Genomic DNA, 23200 nt, shown 5'->3' with positions numbered 1-23200 from the left:
AACCAACTCTCAGATTAGTTTTATTAGACGCAACTTAGCGTGCTCTTCTAGTCATATGTCGTGTGTAAAGAAAATCGAAAACCACATCTTTTTGTAGAAGCGCACACTTCGTATGGCTGCTATCATGCAATTTTTAGACAGTGGGACAATAGATGTGTGCCACCTCAAGCTTATACAACAATTCGAAAACGACCCATCATACACTGAAATGAAGATCCCACCATCAGAGTCCCTCCCCCCAGGAGCAAACGCTCCTTGGGCAAAGTGGAAAACATTAAATCGACTCCGAACCGGTGTTGGACGTACTAAGTCTGCAATGGTGGAGTGGGGCTACGACACGGGCCCTGCTGTATGTATCTGTGGCACCGAGCCCCAAACAGCGGACCACCTTCTTGTTTGCCCTCGGCTTGCCACCCGGTGCAGTAGGTGGGACCTGTCAGTGTACAACTCCGTTGCGGAAGAATGTGTCAATCTGTGGTGTATCAACAAACTTTAGAAGACTCGATAGAAGAAGAATACAGAAAGTGCTAGCATATGATTATTAACTCTTGTTAAATCTGGATTAAGTTGATATCAAAGTCAAATCAATAGACTAGTCACTTTCAATAAGTCGGCTACTAATACAGATTCATTCAATAACTTTGTAGCATTAAAGGACGAAGAAATGCCATGACACGACGTAGCCGCCAAATTTAACAAGGTTTTGATCAAGATAGGAGCTGACAACTAGGAGGATTAAACTTCCAAATGTTTTTCTTTCAGAAACACTCATCAATTTCTTTTCTGGTATGATGATCCTCACAGAAATTCCAGCAAGCAAAACTGTTTTATTTACTTTCTCTTGCGCACTTACTGGGATTTGTAGTATACTGTCCGGGACTTGTAGGGCGTAGGCATTATTCATTCCCATGACTCCAGCACTCATGCGGCCTCTGGCTTCACAGTGTTGATTGACTTGACCAAACCATGGTAGCGTAGCTACCTCTTGCTTGTTTTGCCATTTTCTGGCTTCAAGTGTTTTGGAAGGGCAGCGTGGAAGACTTTATCTCGTGCCACAACCGGTTTGGCGGTTGGTTTTGGCGCTACGTTTTTGATTTTCGGGTAACCCTGCTTGGAGTCGTGCACTTCAATTTTCTTTGATTTTGCATCAAGTTCTTTTTCATCTGGACCATTTTCCAATTTTTCCTGCAAGTTGTCAAGCAATGCATTAAAATAATATAGCCAGTGATGGGCATTATCGGCGATAAATTTTTATCGTTTATCGTTATCGCTTAATTATTTTTTCAGTTATCGTTATCGCCAAAGGCAATATTTGATTATCGCCGATAATTAATCGCCGATAAATTTTATTTCGGATCAACACACAAGTGGAAAGACCATGAAAAGTAATATTTTTACTAGCCATCTAGTTCATGAAACTAAAATTAAAACCAGTTCATCTTCAGTACGTGAAGTGTGTGTGCACAGGTCGTTGTCATGGGAGGGGCACGCCCCTGCAGCGACGGCCCTGACAACACAATAATTTTTAGAGTTGAAATGCATGCAACAAGTCTCTTGTTGTTTTGCTGCAATCGGCAATCGCGAGTGAATTTTACAATTACAATGTAAGCGCACAGGCGGTACAGATTCCTTTGAAGCGAAGCGAAAAAAATTGGCAAGTGGTTTATGAAAGTGTCGCAATACGAGGCCGCTTTTACATCGGAAACATGGTCTTTCGCGCCACCATCACTGAAACAAGTCATTGCAGAATATGATATTGCTTGAAGCATTTGACATGCAAACCGACATCACACTTTTTGCATCTTGTAGTAGTTTTTGCATGACAATAGGCGCATCGAGTTCGAGTTGCGTGGTAAAATTATGCTAAATACAGTATAACCTTTCTCGTTTACCTATGCTGCATAGACGAGTGGTGACAGCGCTGGAACGGCAATCGAAAGGGCGCCGGTTCGACACCGCTCATGAGCATACAGTTGCGTATCGAATTGCGTGGTAAAATTATGCTAAATACAGCATAACCTTTCTCATTTACTTATGCTGCATAGCCGAGTGGTGAGAGCGCTGGAACGGCAATCGAAAGGGCAGGACACTTAAAGGCATGCCTGAAGGTGGACATGAAGATTGGCTTCCTTGCCTTCCCGTCCACTTAATCTAAATCTTCAACCACCGGGCGTAAGCCTGAATACGACGATGATTTACCTATGCGACATAGCCAACGCTCAATCAAATATTTTTATTCCCACTAATAATACAGTGCCTATATTGTAATTCTTATTTCAACAACTCAGCGTTCTGCCATTGCTTGATGGTGTTCACAAAGAAAACAGAAAAATTTATCTGAAATTATCAGTAAATTACGATAATTATGTTATTGTTCTTGAACAAACACGACTAATTTGACAAGTTTGATGGATTTCACAGTAGCCTATGCATATTTTTACTACCAATAACGCTTAAGATTACTGATAAATTTTCAAGCATTTTGCGTTTTTTGAAATTTTTTTAATTATTGCTGACTTTGCTGTAAACAGCCCTGCAGAAAGCAAAATACAAAGTTTGAAATTTTTTATGGTAGTTTCATTTGATTTAATTATTTTGCCTACTGCACGTAAGCGGCAGTGTAACCCAATTGATAAAAGCATCCAACTGGTATCTGAAGGTATAATTATAAGCACGGCGGTTACCTCAGTGGTTTGATTCTGTATCAAGAGGTTGAAGATATAGCCTACCTACTGCCGCTGTTGCGATTCTATTCATGCATAACTTACAAAAAGTTTTGTCCCTTTACAGTATATTATGTTCGATTTTTCGTCATGTTGATGAAAACAGTTCGTGCTGCATGGGATGGGGCAGCGTCAATCGAGAAAAAAAAATTATCGTTATCGGACATTATCGGCGATAATTTATCGTTTATCGTTATCGCTTAACTTTTTTTTGATTTATCGTTTATCGTTATCGCTTTAGGCATTTTTCGTTTATCGATTATCGTTATCGCTTAACTGAAAAATGAGTTATCGCGCCCAACACTGAATATAGCCTACACCAGCGTTCTAATCTTTTCTTGTTTAGTGTAGCTTCTAGATAAAATTTATTTTTGTTCATAGTTTGTTGAACATCGATAAGCATACTTTTTTCTAATTACAACACTTTTCTTAAGTTTATGTTTACAATTCCACAGCTGCATTTTAATTGAGAGTCTTATGATCACAAAGTTTGATAGACAGGAAACATTGTTCTGTCCAAGTAGACTAAAACGTCGCACATGTTTTTGAATCACCGATAAACGATTCATCCAAAGTCTTTTTATAGCATGACTTTATTTTCATTAAAACACTAATTTTTTCCATCTCGTGTAACTTTCCACTTTGTGAACAATTGCGTAAAATTAAATGCAGTGGAATATGTGTTTGAAGTAGCTATTTGCTAGTTAACCTTCCGCATCACGATGTAGCTTAATCAGTCATCAACATTGATTTACCTCACGCAACTTTTCCTCCATTGCTGGGTCTGGTACAAACAACTCATGCTGAAACAAGAAAAAAACAAAAACAGTTTCAAATAAATTCAGGGTAGATTTGGAACCGGACTGGCACTGATAGTTGAAGTTAAGCATAGAAGTTTGAATTCGAGCTGTTTAGACAAATAACTCACTCTTATTCCAGCCATTTCTTTTTTGAAGAGATACTCTCGCTTCTCTTGTTCTTTTCTTTTTTCGTCCGCTTCTTTTTCTTTACTTGACATTTTAGATTCAATGATGTTGGCGTGCATTTGTCGCCTGCGATAGATGCAAATAATGAAAAAATCGATAGCCCACCCTTTTATGAGCTCATGTAGGGGAAAGTGGTGTAACGTGGACCAGTCCCCTAACTCAAAAAATAAAAATCGTTTTGTCAGTATTTTTGAACAGCTTGAAAGAAAAAATAATAATAGCTCGGATGTGAAAAACTCAGCGCATTTGGTTTAGAAACGTGGACGGGAGATTGGAATTTGTGGTTTTGGGTATGCTGATGTTATTCTGGGGAGTTGATTGCTAAGCGCTGAGACGTTATTGGCATGACGTTTGAGTCTGATTTGATGTTGGTATTATCTTTAACCTATAAGGAGATGTTGTGCTCAATTACAAAACTTGTAACCAAGTGTGGAAGTCATAGTTGGTAATTTTTAACAGTGCATGACAGCGTGTAATTTGGACCAGTCATCTCACCTATGCAGCATCGCGTCAGTTCAAAATTCCCAAAGCTGTAGCCTAGTGTTAAAACATGTCCATAACAGGCTACCAATAAATATGCTACACAATTAAGTGTCAAAAACCATTGGTCGACAACTTGATCTTCCCGAAAATATTGAAGATCAACTGGTCAAACATGTTTTGGAAATGGAGTGAAGAATTTATGGTTTAGGGGCCATAGATTTAAGAAAGCTTGCATATGACATTGCGTCTGCCAATAATATCAATACCCGCTTCAACAGTGAAAAGGGTCTGGCTGAAAAAGATTGGCTTAAGGGATTCTTGAACAGTCATCCAGAAATTTCATTTCGAAGACCTCAAGCAACTTCAGTTGAAATTACATACTCCAATGGTCCAAAATACACACCCCAATGGTCCAAAATACACACCATATGTGTACCGTAATTTGGACCATTTTTGAACATTTTTTATTGCTTAATTATTCTGTATTTTTTTATTGTATGTGATTTATATTTTCTACCCTGGTTTGCAAGTACCTAGACTGTATCTGGGTGAAAAATAATACACACTGACCGGAAGTTGGCTGAGTTGTGCTTATTTTTCTTTAAGGGGTTCAAAATACACACCTTTCCCCTAGCCTATTTTCTTCATTGGCAGCACTAATCGAAGTAGGCTACAGCTATCATCTTCATTGATAACCCTCGTACCATAATCAAACAAGGAAATGCAGTAGGTCTAGGGAGCTAATAGTAAAATTCTTCAAACACAATTTTGTTTCAAACTGTCAGGAAATAAGCTTTCAGTTTCAAGGATATTTATTGTGTTACAAAACAACATTTTATTTGGCAAAAAACTATAATGTGAAATTGTAACAAATCATCCAGCTTCTACAGGTAGGGTTGCCAGATTGGGCGCTTTTACGCCCAATTGGGCTACTTTTGATTTCTCCAGGCGCCAGAAATTCGCGTTGGGCGCGCTTTTTTGTTTGGCGCCCAATTGGGCTACTTTTTTTTTAAATATAATATAACTTTTATGTAAAAATTGTATCATGTTTAAGATTTTTACCCAATTCGTAGTTATTTCATTGAGGAGCAGCGTTTTTGGAGGCCTCGGTCAGGCAGGGTTACCGTACCAATTTGGTATAAAGATGCCGATTTTCAAAAATATGCATGTTTAAGCTTTAATATCTGGCAATCCTGGCAACTTAAGTGATCCAGGTTTTCATGAAAATGCGTGGACATCAGTTCAGTTTGTTTTTATTTCTGACCATCACAACGAAAAACTATATATGTCAAACATAGCAGGGGTCTAGAAAAAAGTAGAAGCGACAAAACACGGACGCTATAACGTGCATAATGCCAGAGCAGGACAATCAGTTATGGCATGATCGCAACACATTAATAAAGTTTTTACAAATGTAGAAAGATGAGAAAAAATGGCTAGTGAATTTTTTTTAACAATTTACGGTATAAGTTATGAGTAAAAAAAAAAGACAAAAAGATACGGTAGTTTCTACGTTGATCGGCCTTGGTGGGTTATCAAAACTGTTGATGGTCTTGAGGGGAACACTCTTGATGCGTAAGCTCATCACGAAAAGCAATTAAACCACTTTTTGTGTTACTTGGTGTCGTGCCGGTACTTGTTTGTAGTTATTTTAACAAACAGTTGAGTGAATGCCAATCTGTCTGAAAGATGTGAAGAACAGGAAAAACACTTACAATTTGGGACTGATGATCTAGCGCTTTGGAAGAATTTTGTTATCTCTTTGCTTGGGCTCCATTTTAGAACCCCAAAAAAATTGGGCTCCTTTTGGGCTACTTTTTGCATAAGCTTGGGCTCTTTTTTATATTAACCTCTGGCAACCCTATCTACAGGTAGCCATAAACTTTTAAATATTTGGAAAGTTTTCATTTGGAGGTTTGAACCAAACCTATATGCTATAGGCAGGCCCGGATTTACCAATAGGCTAGGCAGGCTGAAGCCTAGGGCCTCAACGTCCAGGGGCCTCAAAATTCGGTTTCAAAGTTTGTAATTCTTTAAAAAACTTGACAAGTTTAAACCCTATCTAATGTATATATACGAGTATATCAAGCTTTTCAGAGTAGAAAATTCTATACACAACTGGTTTCAACCACCTTGTAAAGAGTCATTATTACGTCGTTTGCATCATAATAAAGGCAATTATTATACGCATTGTGCTGGAAGCTTCTATGTTAAAGTACCATAGTCTTCTCTGCAAAAATCAGTATCTGTAGTTGACATCAGGGCTGCCACTCCTAGTGGTTTTCCACTAGATCTAGTGGTTTTCTTGGAGAATCTAGTGTTTTTTTTTTAATTTTGAGAGTGGAAGCATCAAACTTCCTTCTGTTGTTAACGAAGAAGATTTAGATGATTTGCAAGAAGAATAGGGAGCTTTGCCTCAAGCATGCAATGTTCTCCATGATAGTGATGACCTTAGCCCACCACACCAGAGTTTTGGCTAAAACTGAAAATAGACAACCAAGGTTTAAAACTTTTAAAGGAAGCGTATCCGGAAGATGTTAACCCGAAACTTACTAATAAACTTCTACATTTTCATTTGTACGTGAGAAAAACACAAAACCAAGGGCTTACCGGTACAGTAGAGAAGAGCAATCTATTTCCTTGTCTCATGGAGACCTTTATGAAATTTATGTGCAAGGAAAAAATTAACACTGCCTTTCCTAATGTGGAAGCAATATTAAGACTGTTTCTAAGCTTAATTGTCACTAACTGCTCAGGGGAGAGATCTTTTTCAAGGCTCGAAAGCATCAAAAATAAATTGAGATCGACATTTGACAATGTATCAAGAAAGGTTGTCCGCACTGAGCATTCTGTGCATTGAGAGTGACAAACATAAACAGATAAACTTTAATTAACTTTTGCATAATTTTGCTTTGACGAAAGCTAGTAAATAAAATTGGTAGCCTAGTCTTACTCTGTTTGATGGCTGTAATTATTTCTTATGTCCTGGTAAATAAACTTTACAATTATTGTAAACGGTTGTTTGATCAAAGAAATTAAAATTAAAAGCAAAACTGCCTTAACTAAATTTTTATTCTTTTAATTAAAAATTTGCATTCATGAATGTGGAAAATTAAAAGAACGAAGAGTTTATTGCACTCATATTTTTAACATTAAGCAATGACATGTGATGTTGTTTAGAGAGAAATTCTGAGCTCAAAAATAGGAAGGGGCCTCACAAATGGAATAGCCTAGGGCCTCTCATGGTCTAAATCCGGCCCTGGCTATAGGAGAAACTGTAACGTATTTGCGTCCAAGCAAAACTTATAACAACTCCTACCAAAACCCAATCACCACGTTGCTGCATTCACACAAACAAAATTTCCATCAAACTTTTGCGTTTCTTGCTACAGACGCATTCATGACGAAACTTACTGTAGGCGCAACACTTATTCTCTTTTTTTGCTCACCTCCAGAATTCTTCTCTTGCCATCGCGTCTGCTGTTCTGTCATCCGATTTAACCTCGAACCACCAATTCCACTCATAATATGGATGCTGAAGTCTATCAAGGATTCTACTTCTGATGGTGTAGCATCCTGAAACATGAAGTTGTTAGAAAGATGACAAATTCTCACTGATACCAATAAGGCTACAGTTAATTTTGACCACCTACTTCATGATAGGAGTGTCGGGCAAAAATCAAATAGACCTAATTTTTCACTGGTGACTACTTTCTTTCAAGCTTTCAAGATACCAACACAGTTTTAAACAATTTTCTTTGACCTTTATATTATTTGATGGTGCATTATAGTGACCTAGGCCTACACAATTAATGCGGAAATATTTTATTTTTATACACAGCGTGCATAACTGTTGTTTACCAGGAATGTTTGGAACGGCAAAGTCTTCCGTTCGGAACTTATATTCTCTCGGCGTATCCGCTAAACGGAAATCGGGAGGTTTGGATCCTGGCCACCGAAAAGTATAAAAGTCTGAAGACAAATAAAGACAGTGCTTATAAATTTTTTGAAGGGAAGTCTGTAGTTGGCCTACTAAAAATAAGATGTTTTTCGAAAGTGTCAAAATGTTGTTTATGTTATTGAATTGTTGGCTCTCACAAACTTTCGCAATAAATTATGGGGATGGTTGCATGTGAGTCTATTAGAAACTAGTCTTTTTAAAGTTTATAATTTAAATTACTAATATTCTGAACTAATGCGGAAAATTTAACTCTGACTAAATTTTGTAAAATGTTGTGCAAATGGGCTGCTCAAACTGAACTCAGATGAAATTTCACATTAACTTTTGCAATAAATATTAGCAGTTTTGAAACAACACTGACGAAGTTGATTTTATACAGGGAATAAAAACATTTTTGTTTTGTAAAAACATCTTTTTAATATTGCTGGGTAACTCACTTTACTACCCATGTTTGGGTGATTTTACAACTGGGCTGCCCAAGTTCAACTCATCATACTTTCTACTTTCTTTTTCAAACTAAAAGAAAATAAGAAGTTGAAATTAAGAGATAGGGCTCGGCTTAGGGCAATTAATTAAACAAAAATGAAAAACTGGACTTGTGTTAATCCATTTGTGACCCATAAATAACCCATATGGTGTGCCCACTTGAATTGTTACTGGGCCCCAGTCGGGCTTGCTGGTTGGGTAACTCTACATAAGCCATAATCTTACGTTTCAAGATCCAGTAGCCTGGTAATTTGTCGTTAAAATAACAGTTTTTAAGTTTTTTAAATGTGTCATACTGAACAACCTGTCAACTTTTAATTGACATTTGAAAACATTGGCTAGTCTAAATAGCATGGGTGTTACCAGTGCCGTTGAGAAGATAATTTGGACCCAGTAACAATGAGATTCCTGGGCCTCAACTCAAGATACTTCTAAGAAAAATTCAGAAAATCCAAAGAATATGCGGTGGTTTCTTCAAACTCCCGCCCCTCTTAAAAAGATTCCAGGCCCCTGAAATCATGCCAGACTCGGGTCTCAACGTATCCCTGGACCCTCATGTCAACGCTATTGTGTGTTGGGCGGTGTACTCAATTTGAAAGTATGCGTTGCTCATAAAGATTTCGAGAAGATAATTCATCCAGCGGTACTCACTTTGACCTCTATTCATTTTTCCTTCAAACATCTTTGTGTCAGCATAATAAAGATACTTTGTTGGTTGCAGAATAATCTGAAAAGAAACTTTCAGTTAGCCCACACTAAGATCAGTTTGTTCTGCTCCTATGGTTTAACTATTGTAGCCCAACAACTTGTCTTGCTGCTGCTATTGTGACCGGTTTATATTAAGAGTTTTGAGTATTTGATCCTTTTTATCAAAACTCGATTACCATCTCGGCTACAAATTGAATTCAAAATTGTTCTAATTGATTAAGCCATGGACTCACTTTTAGAAATGTTAGAAACGCTGCATCAAGAGAAACTCTTGCCAATTTGAAAACCAATACCGTAATAAAATCAATGCAAACCTTGTAGTCGATTTCGAACTTGTAAAAATGTCTGTAATTTTTCTTATTGTTTTCTCCAATCCATGAAGCGACATCTTTGTCAATGTCAATTTTAATTGGAGCCGGAACCATCTGAATGGATCCTCCTGGGGCAGGACAATATCGGATGTATGTTGTTCTCTGAGCTCCATTTTCACTGGGTAATTCTGGCTTTAATGGTGTTTTTCCATCTCCAAAAATAACTGATTTTGTTAAACCGCTGCTAACAAAATCTGTGCCCAATCCACCTGGGGGTATATTTCCACTTTCTATTATCATGTTCCTTAGAAATCCTTCATCATTTCTAAGACTTCCTCTTGGATGAATGGAATACTCTTCTTTGTTTCGTTCTTTAACCACTCCTCCGCAGTACACTTCTAGCTCTTCGCAAGCGTTCTTTGCTTCCGCCATTGTTGAGTACTTGTTTTGGTAGAAGTTTTTTTGCATGTGATCAGTGAGCGTTAACCCAGGCAGCTCTATCCACCGACATGGAACGCCTGTTCTCAACGTTAAAAAACACCAAATGAAATTAAAAAGGTACAAGTAGTTAACAAAAAACAACGTTTGATACTTACACGAAAATAAACTTCAAAACTGTACGTGTGCTGAATTGTGCTTTGATTTAAACTTAAATCAACGTCCAGGGTATGCATGTATCCTTGCATGGAACCTCCTGATCCCCCAGGACAGTATTTGAGAAAAGCAGATTTATCGGGAAAAAAATAACTTTTAATATTTGTTTCTCCAATTTTTTTGTTTTTATGTGGGTCTGATGATCCGGTTATGACAATATTTCGAGGAATATTTCCCTGTCTGAGCGAGTATCGGGTATCACTTCCTTCTCTCTGCACCCCCTGACATTCAGGAGCCAATATATCACACAGTCTAATTGCTTCTTCCTTGCTGTCAACCAACGAAAAATGCCTTGCCGGCGTTGGGGTCGCAGGCATTTCTGCTTGTATGTGCTCAGGTATTTTTGGAAGTTTGGGTAGAGGTGGTGGTTGATTTACTCGTAACACTTTTAAATGAGCCGCTTCGGGGTGCTCCGATAGGTCTATATTGAAATCCAAATATTTTCCAGGGTATTCTTGCCAACGGCATTTTTCTAAAAAAGAGATTGGAAAAATTAATCAACATTAAGTAGAAAAATACAACTGTGTGACAACCCCCATTAAAGTATTTGGATTTCAAAAAAGACGTCAGTTGAATGGAAAAAATAACTATGCAGCACATTGCCTTATCTGAAAGAACCTCGCGTGGTTCAGCAACTCCTGTAGGCACAGCTGATCGATTTTGTTTGAATTATTTTTGGACCAAAAATAACATTAGGAAGATCTACAGTAACAGTATTGCCTTCAGATATTAGTGTATAAGCATAGAAATAGAAAACCTTCAGATATTAGTGTGAAAGCACAGTCTTGGCACGCACCAGAGTCAATAAATAGAAACCAAAATAATATACTGTAGAATGTAGATTACCGTTAAAGGAAATAAGTTTATCCAAGTTATTAGCCAAATGCAATGGCGTAAAGATTTCACTGTGATTTTGTAACATAATGGGAAGCCGAACACGGTAAGGTAGAAATATCATACCATGATCAATTGATCACACCCAGAACTGGGTAGCTCAGTATGCTGTCCATGTGACCTACTGAAAGCTGCTAAACCTTAACATGTTGCATTAATGTGTGTATTTGTTAATCTGATAACTTGAAATCATGAAGTAATGAACAATGTTACAACTATAAGCTGGTAATAATTCTATGAAAACCTCGCAGTTTCTTCACCTGAGCTTAGCATTGGCAAGGAAATGGGCTTGGCTCGACATAAGTTTGCTGGGCAAAAGTTTGAAGTGTGTGAGCAATCTCTGTTACATGTTGTTACCATTTTTATAAAAACTAACTTTTTCTAGTATGCTAGACAAATTTATAAAATACTGCAAAATGGCCAAAACTAAATTGTAGCAATGCAGTAAAAAGTGCTCATGATCGTGAACGATGATGCATTGTATCTGACTCTTACCACGAGGAAGAAATATAATGATGACGAGAGTAAAATAAAACTTTTCAGCATTGGGCAATTTGATTCATTAAGCTTACCATACTAATAATTTTCATGCCAATAGGCCTAGCCTATCCAACTATGGTGTTTCACAGAATTTGTTCATGAGTATGAATGTTTGTAGGCTACTTACCTGGAGTTATATCAACTGACATAGCTGGTTTTCCGTCAATGAACAAATTTATGGCTTTTACTTCTATCTTTCGTATATCAATCATCAACTTGGTGTACGTGGAAAAGCGCTCAATGCCTGTCATGCGGTAAATCAAATCTGATAATCCATCCACTTTAGCGCGCCCTTCCCTTGTTTTATTCAACTTGTATCTTCAAACATAAAACAAAGACATTTTAAAATTATGCGCTATACAATACAAGCACTACAATGCGCCTCTTGCATCAAATTTTGTTGTTCAGTATTGTAAATCCATCTTAGTTGATTGTTTTGTCCTAGCTTAGTAATAAGTTTTTGCCTTGTCTTTAATTCTCTATTTTTAGCAAATTCCAATAATTTTTTATCATCACTTTTCTAAAAAAATTCCATCTTCAAAACAGCGGAAAAAATTACGTTTCGCTAAAGTTTGAATATTAAAATTAAAAATCTTTCGCATTTCACTTTTCAATCACTTGCGTCATCAAAACAACTATCCAATCCGAAGAATGAAAAATTAAAACAATCCAAATCAACTTTCTTTTACTCCACTGAAGAGATCCTTAAGATTGACAGAGTTGGCCTCTGTCTGGAGTTAGCCTAATGCCTTTTTAGGTATTTTCTTTCAAATCATAAAAAAGAGTTGTCAAGTCCTGTAATTTTCATTGAGCGTGGAGCCAAGTGTGCTTGAGAGATCGCTGATATTTTGGTACCTAATAAGCATGTCATTGATAAAATAGCTTATATTCATTGATAAGTTTAGAGGCACGGTACTGTATGTGCGTAAGTTTAGAACCTATACTGTAATAAATTAAAAGCAAACTTACGCAGCGTTTACACCTTTGGTAAACTTCCAAGGATGCTTGTGAACAATCATCTTGTATCTTCCTTGATCTAAAGGAGCGGCCAGAATTTTCATCCCACTACAGAAATAGCTCATGCATCAGCTCAAGATTATCTTACTTAATTGTGTAGTCTATTTTATACTGTATCTTAAAATTACTATTTTTGATAGAATTGTATGTTGTTGCTGTAAATAAACGATCCAGTAGGCTGTCACTTACTGTTGCTGTTGTCAGCTTTAACCTTGCTTATAAGGTTTACATGCTAATATGTTTAGAAAACTAAGCTACTATGATGACATCAATCATCAGATACCAAATTTAGAAAAGCCTATAAAGTCATATTTTTTTACTTAAAACGAATCCTAAATTCCATGTCATTATCTTCGCCGCCCCAACCCCAAAATTCATTAGAATGTCCATTAGCTTTTCGATATTGAGCCGGCGTGATGGCTGTTACACCTCCAAAGTCCGTCCCGTAATGGGGCTTGTATTTGAATTTGTCGATTGCTGAACAATACGAGTGTTATTATTTAGTCATCATAATACGATGCAACTCAAAGCCTAAATGTAGCCTAAATAACAAGACAGCCTGGCTGTGTAAAGAGCTCACTATCATTACCACACTTTTCTAAATTGCAACCGTGTTATTATTAAGAAGATTTTTTATAATCAGTTTGTTTGTTCATCACACAACAACAATTGGACAGCTCGCAAGCTGGGATACACTTTGTAGAAGCGATATCTTTTTTACAAAACACTCTAAAGTTCTTATGTTTTTGCTCTGTGTTTTTAAACTCTTTGATATTAAATTTGAACCCTTAAAATGAAAGTTTTGTGGCCGCAGTAGTTTCTGAGATGCAAGATTCTACACAAATTTCCGTTGGTCGACCGTTTTAATCTAACAAGACTTTGTCATAGCCTACTTTCCATTGTTGTCATATCAATTGATTTAACCGGTAGCCAATTTTCTTGTCTGACGCGCGCAAGCAAATGATAAAATTTTTAAAATACTCAACATTTTTCGAACTTACATGGCGACAAGTGACGAGGGTGCTTTGCGCAAGTGTAAAAGTTCTTATCATTCTCAGGGATCATGTCAACGTCGTGGAAGACAATGCAGTCGTAAGCATCCAGCTTCATCGCTTCTTCGAACGCCGCGTTCATGATCATCGCTTTGTTGAACGTTCCATTGTCAAACTAACGGTAAAACAAAGGAGTTTATTTTTCTACAGTTGGTCACTGAAAGGTTTTTGCTTTATCTTCTTGTTGATGACATGTTTTAACAAAGGTATGTTTACAGGGGTGACGAACCTTTTTGCGGTCGCGGGCCACTTTGTCAATTACACATGACTTATCGGGCCACACAACTGTTTAATCATAACCTACTATGAAATGTTTTAGAAGCGACTCAAGATATTATTTATGAAAAGTAGCAAACGACAAATGAAAGTAATAAAACCCACACAGTTGAAATTATCTTACGCAGAATCGAAACATACAACAGTAAAAATAAAAACAAATTAACTTGAGCAAAAAAGATAGAGCAACAGTATTTGCACTGAAGATAGTGTGTTTTTCTAAGTTTAATTTTCAAGTTTAAGCGTTTGCTTTCATATGAGTATGATTTCTTTTTTGTTTGGCTCTATCCTTTTTGCTCAAGTTGACTAAATGTTTCGACCATTATGCTCCGAAACAACAAATCAGTTAATGAAATTTCTTTTTTAAACCACAAACAAAAGCCCATGCGAATCGTACAGCTAAAGCTATTTAATGTAGCATTGAAGCATAAAATATTGGAAAATAACATTGAAGCATTAATTTTTTTTGCTAAGTGGGATTTTTGGAAACTTTTTTGCTTGACTGAACGTTCAATATTAAGTCAAACAGACGATGTGGCAACTCTCAAGTGCACACTAGAATTTTCATCTGTCAGCCTCGACCTGTAGCAAAAGAAAGGTGTACCAGTAAAGGCATAAATCAAACAACCCTGGTCCTAGCCAACCATCCTTCCAATGTCCATCCTGCAGTAGAAGCTTCACCGCACAGATAGGCCTCATCAGCCATCTCCGCACTCATGTAGCCTTCACTGACCAAAGCCCACACTAAAAAAGTTTGATCTCAGTCTCATTGACCATCTTCGGAAACAAAGGTAGAGAACATCATCATCCTCATCAAAACAGCTTTGAGATGTCTTTTGTCTTTAATGCATGAGCGATTGTCAAATTGTTTTGCGGCCGCACAAAATTCTTTGACGGGCCGCATGCGGCCCGCGGGCCGCAGGTTCGTCACCTCTGGTTTACATCATGTTTACTTCATGGTTTTTTATGGGTCCATCTAAAGTTTAAGGGGCTCCGTAAATGCATTAATGTTAAAAAAAAAAGTTCAAACATTGACACTTACATGCTGAACAGTAATTTTGAAAAATGTTCAAGTATCCGCAAGCTTGATGAAACGTGGAATGTATTTAAGTTAAGGAAGTAAATAATTGTGTGATAGAATATTTCTTTTAAATAAAAATATCACAAATGAAACGCGACTTTACATTGCCCTATTAAAAATGCATTTTAATGGTATTACAACGCTATGAAACAATTGTAATTCATATTGAATGACGTTTGCCTCCCCAGCAGTTGCTTTTGTTCTCCTAAAACTTTCTTTCTAGCTTCTCTGCTCTATAGAAAGTTTTGTTAATTCTGGAATAAGTTACCTGCTCGGCAACGTAGATGCAGTAATGAGCTTTCTGCTTTTGAAGCATCGGATGCAAGTAAAACAAAAGAGTTTTCAAATGAGCTTCTCTGTCTTTGAACGGAATAAGAATAGCCACTTTCTGCCTGAATAAAAAATCACATCAGTCTGTAAGATTCAAATTGAAAGAAGTTATAAGTCTATAAGCAAGTCGTTGAAAAATATTTAGCTTTTTCCTTCTTGTGTTGCGCATTGTTTATATTCGAGCAGATGTTGTCAGATGTGCGCAAGATCTTGCATTTTTTTGCAAACTTGAGGTTATATAAAAGTTTCATGTAGGCTATGTTTTATTCACCATAGCTTATTTTAAAAAACAACATTGGTTGATATTACAATCAATACATTTTATCGCTACGTTTGTGAGTTAAGACGGCAGCTGATTTTCTAACCAGTTGTTCCCAACCTTATTGTCTTGCCGAATCCGTTTTGGTGCCTTCGAAGCGGTCGCGGACTCCTAAAATATTCTTATCTGAACTTTTGGTATATCACGTCTGATGAATTGTTAAGTTATGTTATAAATTATATGTTGGGGAACAGAATCAAAAATCACTAATCTATATTCTGGTTTAATGTTTTTCTATAGTTTTATCAAAAATTAATAAAATTTTTGCTACCTTTATAAAGAATTTCTCCGCAGACTGCTGACTTACGTTTGCATTTTTAATTTTAGCTTTAATCAACAACCTGCTGTTTCAAATAATTCAGTTGAACATATAAAACCTTATAAAAGGATTTAACTCTTTTATATGAATTTATATTTAGTTAAAAAGCCAAACCTTGGTACGACGCTCTTTGAAATTTCAAATAACACACCAGGACTTCACGACTCACAGTTGAAAATCATTGTACTACACAGATAAAGTACAATTTTTAAATGTCTTAATTTGTCAATTCTGCTGTAAACTGGGAAAATTTCATAGACTTTCTGAAAACGCTTTGCGGACCTCTGGGAGATCCGCGGATTGCCGGTTGAGGACCTTAATATTGAAAAATGGTAAAGGACGTAGAATATTTTTTTATAAAAGATCAATTAATGATTGTTCTGCAAAATTTTGTCGATCACGATCTGGAAAAAAGCTTTAAAGCTAATAGCTTAATTAAATATTTACTATCCTCCAGTTCAACAAACCAGAGAAAGATAAAACGATAATAATCGGGAAAATAACATGACGACATAAATTATGAATGAATTTGTTTACATAGCGAACAACTTTGACGCGATGAATAACAGCTCTTCAACACAGGAACTAGCCCATTGGTTAGTGATTCAATAACTGCACTCGACTAACTTATTTATATGTAGCATAGGCTACGTTGCAAACCATAAATTAACGCAGGCTACCATTCGTTGTTTGCCTACAAAAAATCCACCACATTCTTAAAAATATTTTTAACTTGGTGTTCGAATTAAAGTTGGAATTTTGCAAACTAATCTTGTTTTCAACATACTGTTCAAGGAAATCGCCTGATCATAACTTTTTAAAAAACAGCCTAACAATCGGTGGTGGTGAAAGAGGGTGCAAAAAACTTTAAATATCATGTCTTAGACATCTTCAGTAGGGTGGTCCCGAAATTTTTTTTTTAGAATTTTGTTACAACCACCTTACCTTTTTTTTTTGGTTAAATTTGGTTAAAATTGGTTAAAATTGGTTAAATTTGGTTAAAATTGAACAATGTTTAGAGGTGCCACAAAGCCATTTATTTTTTCTCTCAAGACACAATATAAAATAGTGTGGCTTATTAACTGTTTCTAAACCCTTCTGTACTATGTTGTTCCTGTAATGTCATCACGACCTTAACAAATGTTTATTCCATAGGCATTGGGCCAGCTTTAACCAAGTTTTTTAGCCCAGCAACAACAGTTCTTTTTGTTGCATCTGGAAAGTTCTTGCGGTGATCTGCCACCACTTGAAGGAGGCATTGCCTTTGCTTATCATCCTTTGTCAGAACATGGATATACTCCTGAATTAGAGCCACTCCTCTCTCAGCTGTGTCGTTAAGCACTCGAAACTGTGCTGTTTCTTTTTTCCTGCAATGTAACCATCATTTGACAGCCAAAGTGAGGGTGGCAATGACAAGAAATCTGTCGACAAATTCAGAGCTTTGAAGAACTGCATAGATTTTACTGAAACAAAGTCTTCTATCTCACTTGCTTCAATTTCTTCCATCTTCAAGCTGGCTTTCACGGCACGACTACTCTTTTCAGGCTTTTTAAGGTTCTTAACCATTCTTTGCTTCCTCTCTTCAGCAACACCATCATCAAAGAATGCAACTGCCACAACTTCTTCACTCAGGTACCAAAGATGGTTGAGGAATTTTCTGCATGTCACTTTGGAGACACTGCTGTTGATGGAGGCATAAGCTTTCAAATTCTTCAAGAAGGCCAGGTCATTGGCTGGTGCTGAAACTGCTACCGGTGCATCAAACCAGGCTCTGAAATACACCAACACTGCAAACAGAACAATTTCTGCAAGCCCTTTCTTTTGCTTTGCTGTCAGCTTTACTTGTGCCCGGAACATCCAAATCTTGAGATAATAAAGGACCTTGCTAATCCACCGTGCTCTGTGGAAAGCTCCGGGCTTTCTGATAACCAAAACACCCAGATCTGGCAATTCACCAAGGAAGAGGATGATCAGTTCCAGAAATTCTCTGTAATCTTCTCTTGGTTGTTGTTTGCATAGATATTTCTTTGCAGACATCAACAAGGAATCACGTTCTGGTGCGATATAAATCTCTACTGAAGGTTCACTTGCTACGGTTTCATAATCATCTTGCTTGAGATGTGGCCAGCGCGCTTGCAACTGCTTGAAAATCTCGATGTCAGGCCCTGATGACGGTCTCATTGCATTGTTGGATACTGCACCTATCACTAGTTCAAGTATATGGTGCCGACACGGCAACCATAGAAGTTCCTTCTCTAGCTGGACCTCAAGAAGATGACATGCTCCATTCCTTTTTCCTGTGTTGCTGCAAGTTGTATCAAAACTCATTGCTACAACATTGTCTTCTAGTACCCAATCATTCAGGACTTCTTTGACTGCCAAAGCCATTGATTGTCAAGATCCAATTGTCAACTTTGGTACAGCAAGCAACTTTTCTGTACCATCATACGATACAATCACTGGTAACCTATCGTATTTGTCCTGACATCCTGCTGTGTCTGGGATTAGCTTTCCATCCCAATACACAACAACCTTAACTCCCGGGTCAAGAATGTCAAGACTGAAATTGTCCTTACTGAAAATAGCAGCTTCTTGTCTTAGTGACCTTCTTGACTGACGGATAGTTTTTCGATTAATGGCCAATTTCATCCACATTGTGGCCTAAATTTTGAGCTGTTGCAGCAATGATATGAACAGCTGCTCTGTCACTGACTTTGGTTCGGTCCAGAGCTTGTGCTAGTCCTGGAGAGATCACATTCTTTGCTCTAGCTGTAGTTGTACATTTGCGTTTTTTTGGTGTCTGCATTTTTGAAGAACTGGACTGTTCACACTGTTCAGTATTTTCAGACTCTGATGATCATGTTGAGATATCTTCTTGATAACATGCTTGCACTGAAGAAGATGATACTTTTGCCTTTTCAGCTCGAGCTTGCTCCTCTTGTTTCCGCTTGACAGTTCGTGCTTCTTTTGCAGCAAGTTCTTGATCAACTGAACCTAGGAAACCTCTTCGTCCATCTCTTTGTGTCATCAGAAAAGCATGGTCTTCTTCAATAGTAGTCAGATCTAGTGTTTTCGCGTGTGCTATGTCAAACAGTTTGTCAAGATCGGCACTGAACTTTTCTTATTTCTTCATCTGTGTATCTGTTCTCCTTAAAGCCGCCTTCTGGAGTCCTTTCCATTGCAGAAATAACTTTTGCAGTCTTTCTCTTGCATGTATTTCTGTGCATGTTATAATCCTGGCTCTCTCCCAGAATGAAATACACAATTTGATAACTTCTTTGCAATTTTCTTTGATGGTTACCTTCTCAATCTTGTGGAGATGGAAGAACACGCTAAGGACTTCTCTAGCAGAAGGAAGCTTTCTCCCAGACAGTTCCTTGGAAGTGGGACCAATCAACCAAACATAATTGTCCTTTCTGGTTTTGGGCTTTGCACCACCGATAGGCCTATACTACTAGGCTATTATTACTGTTGCTAGCCATCTGAAAAACATAGAAAGAAAAATGTTCACAACTTCATCAGTACACTACGATCAGTGCTCATCGTTTAAGGACTCCTTAGTGCATGAAAGTTAACCTTCTGTCAGTCTATAAACTCCTCCTGCCTCTTCTTTTTCATAAAAGTAGCATATTCAATTTAGAACTGCAGCTTGTTCGCTATGCTTGCTATCTTGCAAGTTCTTGGCTTCGCTTTCAAATTCTAGCCATCGAAGAAATTACGCAATACTCATTGATTTGGGTGTAAAAAGAATTTGCTTGAAGAGAAAAATTCTGCACTGGGGAATTTTTATTTCGAATCGGCAGTACCAAAAAAAAGATTTCGAAACATTAGGGAATCGTATCAAATCGAAATATTGAAATAAGCAGTAAGCACCCTTAACCTGATTTGCAACCTCGTGTGGCATCTCTAAATATTAACCAATTTTTCTGAAATTTAGCTTGTTACCTTGTTTTAGCCTATGTAAAAAAATTGTAGGGTGGTCGAAATGTTTCAAATAAAAAAAAAATTTTCATACATTTCGGGACCACCCTGATCTTCAGTTACAGTACCACTAAAATAAAAATAAATAACAACAGATGTACAAAAAAAAGTTAAACGTTTCACATGCGATCCAGCAAGCTAGATTTCTAGTAGATGTTTAAAGATAAAAATTAGTAGGCTACTACCAAAGTTATATGTCGTGACTCATGAACATACGGCCTTTGCTCTTGCACAAGATTTGAACAGGGCTAAACAAGGTCATTTTCAGTTAAATTTTCCTGAATCTTTAAACATATTTGACAAGTAGCATATCGTTACTCACCGCGGTATACACGATCTCGGTTTGTAGCAGCCTCCTTTGATCAAGTGCCGGCCAGAAACATGTTCAACTTCCTTGAAGGTTGGAGTTATGTTCTGATTGACCTCCATCAATCCAACTGGGAATAAATAAGAAAACTTCATTAGCTTGGTAGTGGAAGTTTGTTGACTGTAGAATAAAATGAGCTGATCATCATCTGCATTCATTCAGCCACCGAGATCGGTCCGGTAGCTTAATGGAAAGAGGGTCCTCCTCCAAGCCGGAGGACCTAATGTGGATTGGTCATTTGTCCGGTCATGCCAAAGATCTTATACTGTGAAAGTGGCCTTAAATTTTTTTCCATAGTTCATCACTCAGCACTACAGGAATGGATTAATGGTCATAATCTAGACTCTGGTGCCGGTCTAAAAACCCTCAGCTGAAACTATTGCCTTGTAAAATGTTTTATAGAGGAAGGTAATATGCTACAGTGCTACATAAAAATGAGTAATTACTGTTGTGATCTGTGAACATATTTATTGCTAACCAACTTCATGTGATGTAAGGTGCTATGGTATGTTACATCAGCTTGTGTTAAATAAGTTAATTAGCATATCAACAAATGTCAAAAGAAATGAATTATTATTCCTAGGTAAAATATACTGGGCTAGATAAAGTAATTTATCCACGAAAGGTTTAAGCAATGAATTATACAACACCGCTGCTTGATAACTACTCTCCAGTCCTCGCCAAGTTTGACAAAAGACAGATTCCATTTACTCTTAGGCTAAAAGAGACAAATTTATATAAGGAAAAAGACAAAACTTTTTGTCACGGTTACCATGACTGCAATATCACAAACACAACAAAACTAAATCTTCAATAAGGTTCAAGAGTTTTAGAATAAAATCCTGTTTGCGGACCTTATTATAAATCTTACTACCGGTAGTTTAGTGACAAACTCGTTTATTGATTACCCAGAGCTGGAGGATGTCGTTGACACTTTGTGATGTTTTTACTCGTTTTCTGTTCTTTAACTTCATTGTTGATAACATATTCTTGAATATTGCGTACAGGTGACGGCACATTATCTTCTGCTTCATTGCGCCCTTGTGGCACATCACGTTTAACAATATTTCTGCAAATCATATTTACGAGTATTGTTCTCAGACAGAAAAATTTCCTCATTTTTACATGGATTCATCGTCGGCAGACGTTGAATTAATGTAAAATGACAGATGAGCTAATATTGAGATATTATTTAACAAAAAAATTGTTACTAACTTGATTTAACGACATTTCCGTTTAGAATTGTAAAATATCACCTAGTTCCATCACGCATTGAAGCGGTGATCTGACAATGAAATTTTCTACGGTTCGAGAAAAAAAGTTTTCTCTGCTTATAAAACGTTGAATGGTAGTTTAACTAATGATTTCTGAAAGTTCCTTGGTTTCATGTTATCATATATAAAAGAAACTGAATTTTTGGTAAGTAGGTAAAACAGTTTTTATGTGAATTATCGCTTGCTAGTGCTGTATTGAATACCAGAAGGAATACATTGTAGAGTGATGTTGTGGGAAAAAGCGTAAACATTGCACACCTACTACATAGCACATCCAACAAACAGGCAAAAAGTATCCTACATTACAAAACTAAATTTTAAAATACTCTGGTAAATCAATTTAATTGTGTTTCTATTCAATTGAAAACAGTTCCAACGTGAAGGCTTACTATAGTTTTGGCTGGTCAAAGATTCAAATTATTTTGTATTTTTTCTTTTACAGCTTACAACTATGTTTGGGTATGCTACATACATTCATGATATCAATCTTCCTATTTGCCAACGTGCTTTCAATTTGTACGCAATCTTTATGCGATGAAGCTAGGTTGAAAGAAAAGCCTAAAATGCTCTTTCTTTTTATAAAGTAATGTTCCTTGATGAAATTCCGTTTAACGCATATCAAAAAGGCAAATACAATGAAAAACATGTAGCTAATTAATCACTATTATTATTTATCGCCACCACGTGCCACAGCAAAGAAAGTCCTGTCAGTGAAATATGGGCAGCTTGGAAGTTATTTATAAGCGTTCGTTTAAAATTTTATAATAGAATTTATATGCTAGTAGGCTCCTCGTGAGCTTTTCATACCTTTTCTGTCTATGTACTGCTGCAATGAAAGCAAATATAATTAGAGTGACTACTGCAGCGCTTTTGATGTTTCCTCTTTTACCGAAAGTTCTGCAGAATCTTTTTGGACAAAACGCCCATTTCAAACATTGTCTCTTTACCATTTGTACTATAGGCATTTTGTGTCATTTGAAGGTGGAAATGCAATGCAAAAGATATCTTTCGGAAAACAAAGGCTGGATTTTCCAATTCCTGACCTAAACCAAACATGGTTTATTGATGTAACAAAGAACAACTAGTTTTTGGCTAAGCAATTTTCCGATTGATACGAACTTAAAGCAATTGTTACAGCTTTTGATTGCTGAAACTGCAACAACTATTCTTACGAGCAATGCAGACAAAGATGCGATCATTTGTTCATCAATTTATTGACAGCAAAGTTCTACTGCGGTTCATTCATCGTATCTAAGAAAGAAGTCAAATCACAATTATGCAAATTAAAACACTAACCCGGTCAATAAATGTTTTGTCATTCAAACTCTCATATTGTTGTTTGCATGGCTTGTCTAAGTTAGGAAGAAGTAACTTCTAAGCTGCTTTTCACTTGTCGAATACAGTAAGTTATTTTTCGACTCTCCCAATCTCCTGCAAA

The 23200-nt window shown here is 36.9% G+C and overlaps 1 protein-coding gene across 2 annotated transcripts; it reads right to left on the bottom strand.

Moving 5' to 3' along the window:
• Positions 1-2: 2 nt before the first annotated feature.
• Positions 3-23189, bottom strand: LOC145772301 (uncharacterized). 2 transcript variants are annotated; one of them, XM_082584167.1, is made up of 16 exons: positions 23059-23189; positions 22570-22805; positions 21397-21557; positions 20444-20558; positions 15441-15564; positions 13765-13930; positions 13084-13240; positions 12716-12811; positions 11874-12064; positions 10255-10784; positions 9291-9366; positions 8054-8164; positions 7642-7768; positions 3652-3775; positions 3479-3526; positions 3-1185 (listed from the first exon to the last, which is right to left on the bottom strand). In XM_082584167.1, the coding sequence occupies exons 2-16, from the start codon at positions 22725-22727 to the stop codon at positions 979-981; spliced, it is 2391 nt and encodes a 796-aa protein (XP_082440293.1). In that variant the 5' UTR covers positions 22728-22805; positions 23059-23189; the 3' UTR covers positions 3-978. The 2 variants fall into 2 exon arrangements, with proteins under 2 accessions (XP_082440293.1, XP_082440294.1); XM_082584168.1 differs by lacking the exon at positions 10255-10784 and adding an exon at positions 9662-10176.
• Positions 23190-23200: the final 11 nt, after the last annotated feature.

The sequence above is a fragment of the Aplidium turbinatum genome, chromosome 6, assembly GCF_918807975.1.
Source record: "Aplidium turbinatum chromosome 6, kaAplTurb1.1, whole genome shotgun sequence".
Taxonomy (NCBI): Eukaryota; Metazoa; Chordata; class Ascidiacea; order Aplousobranchia; family Polyclinidae; genus Aplidium; species Aplidium turbinatum.
Note: the sequence above shows the minus strand (reverse complement) of the source record. Positions and strands in the feature narration are given on the sequence as shown.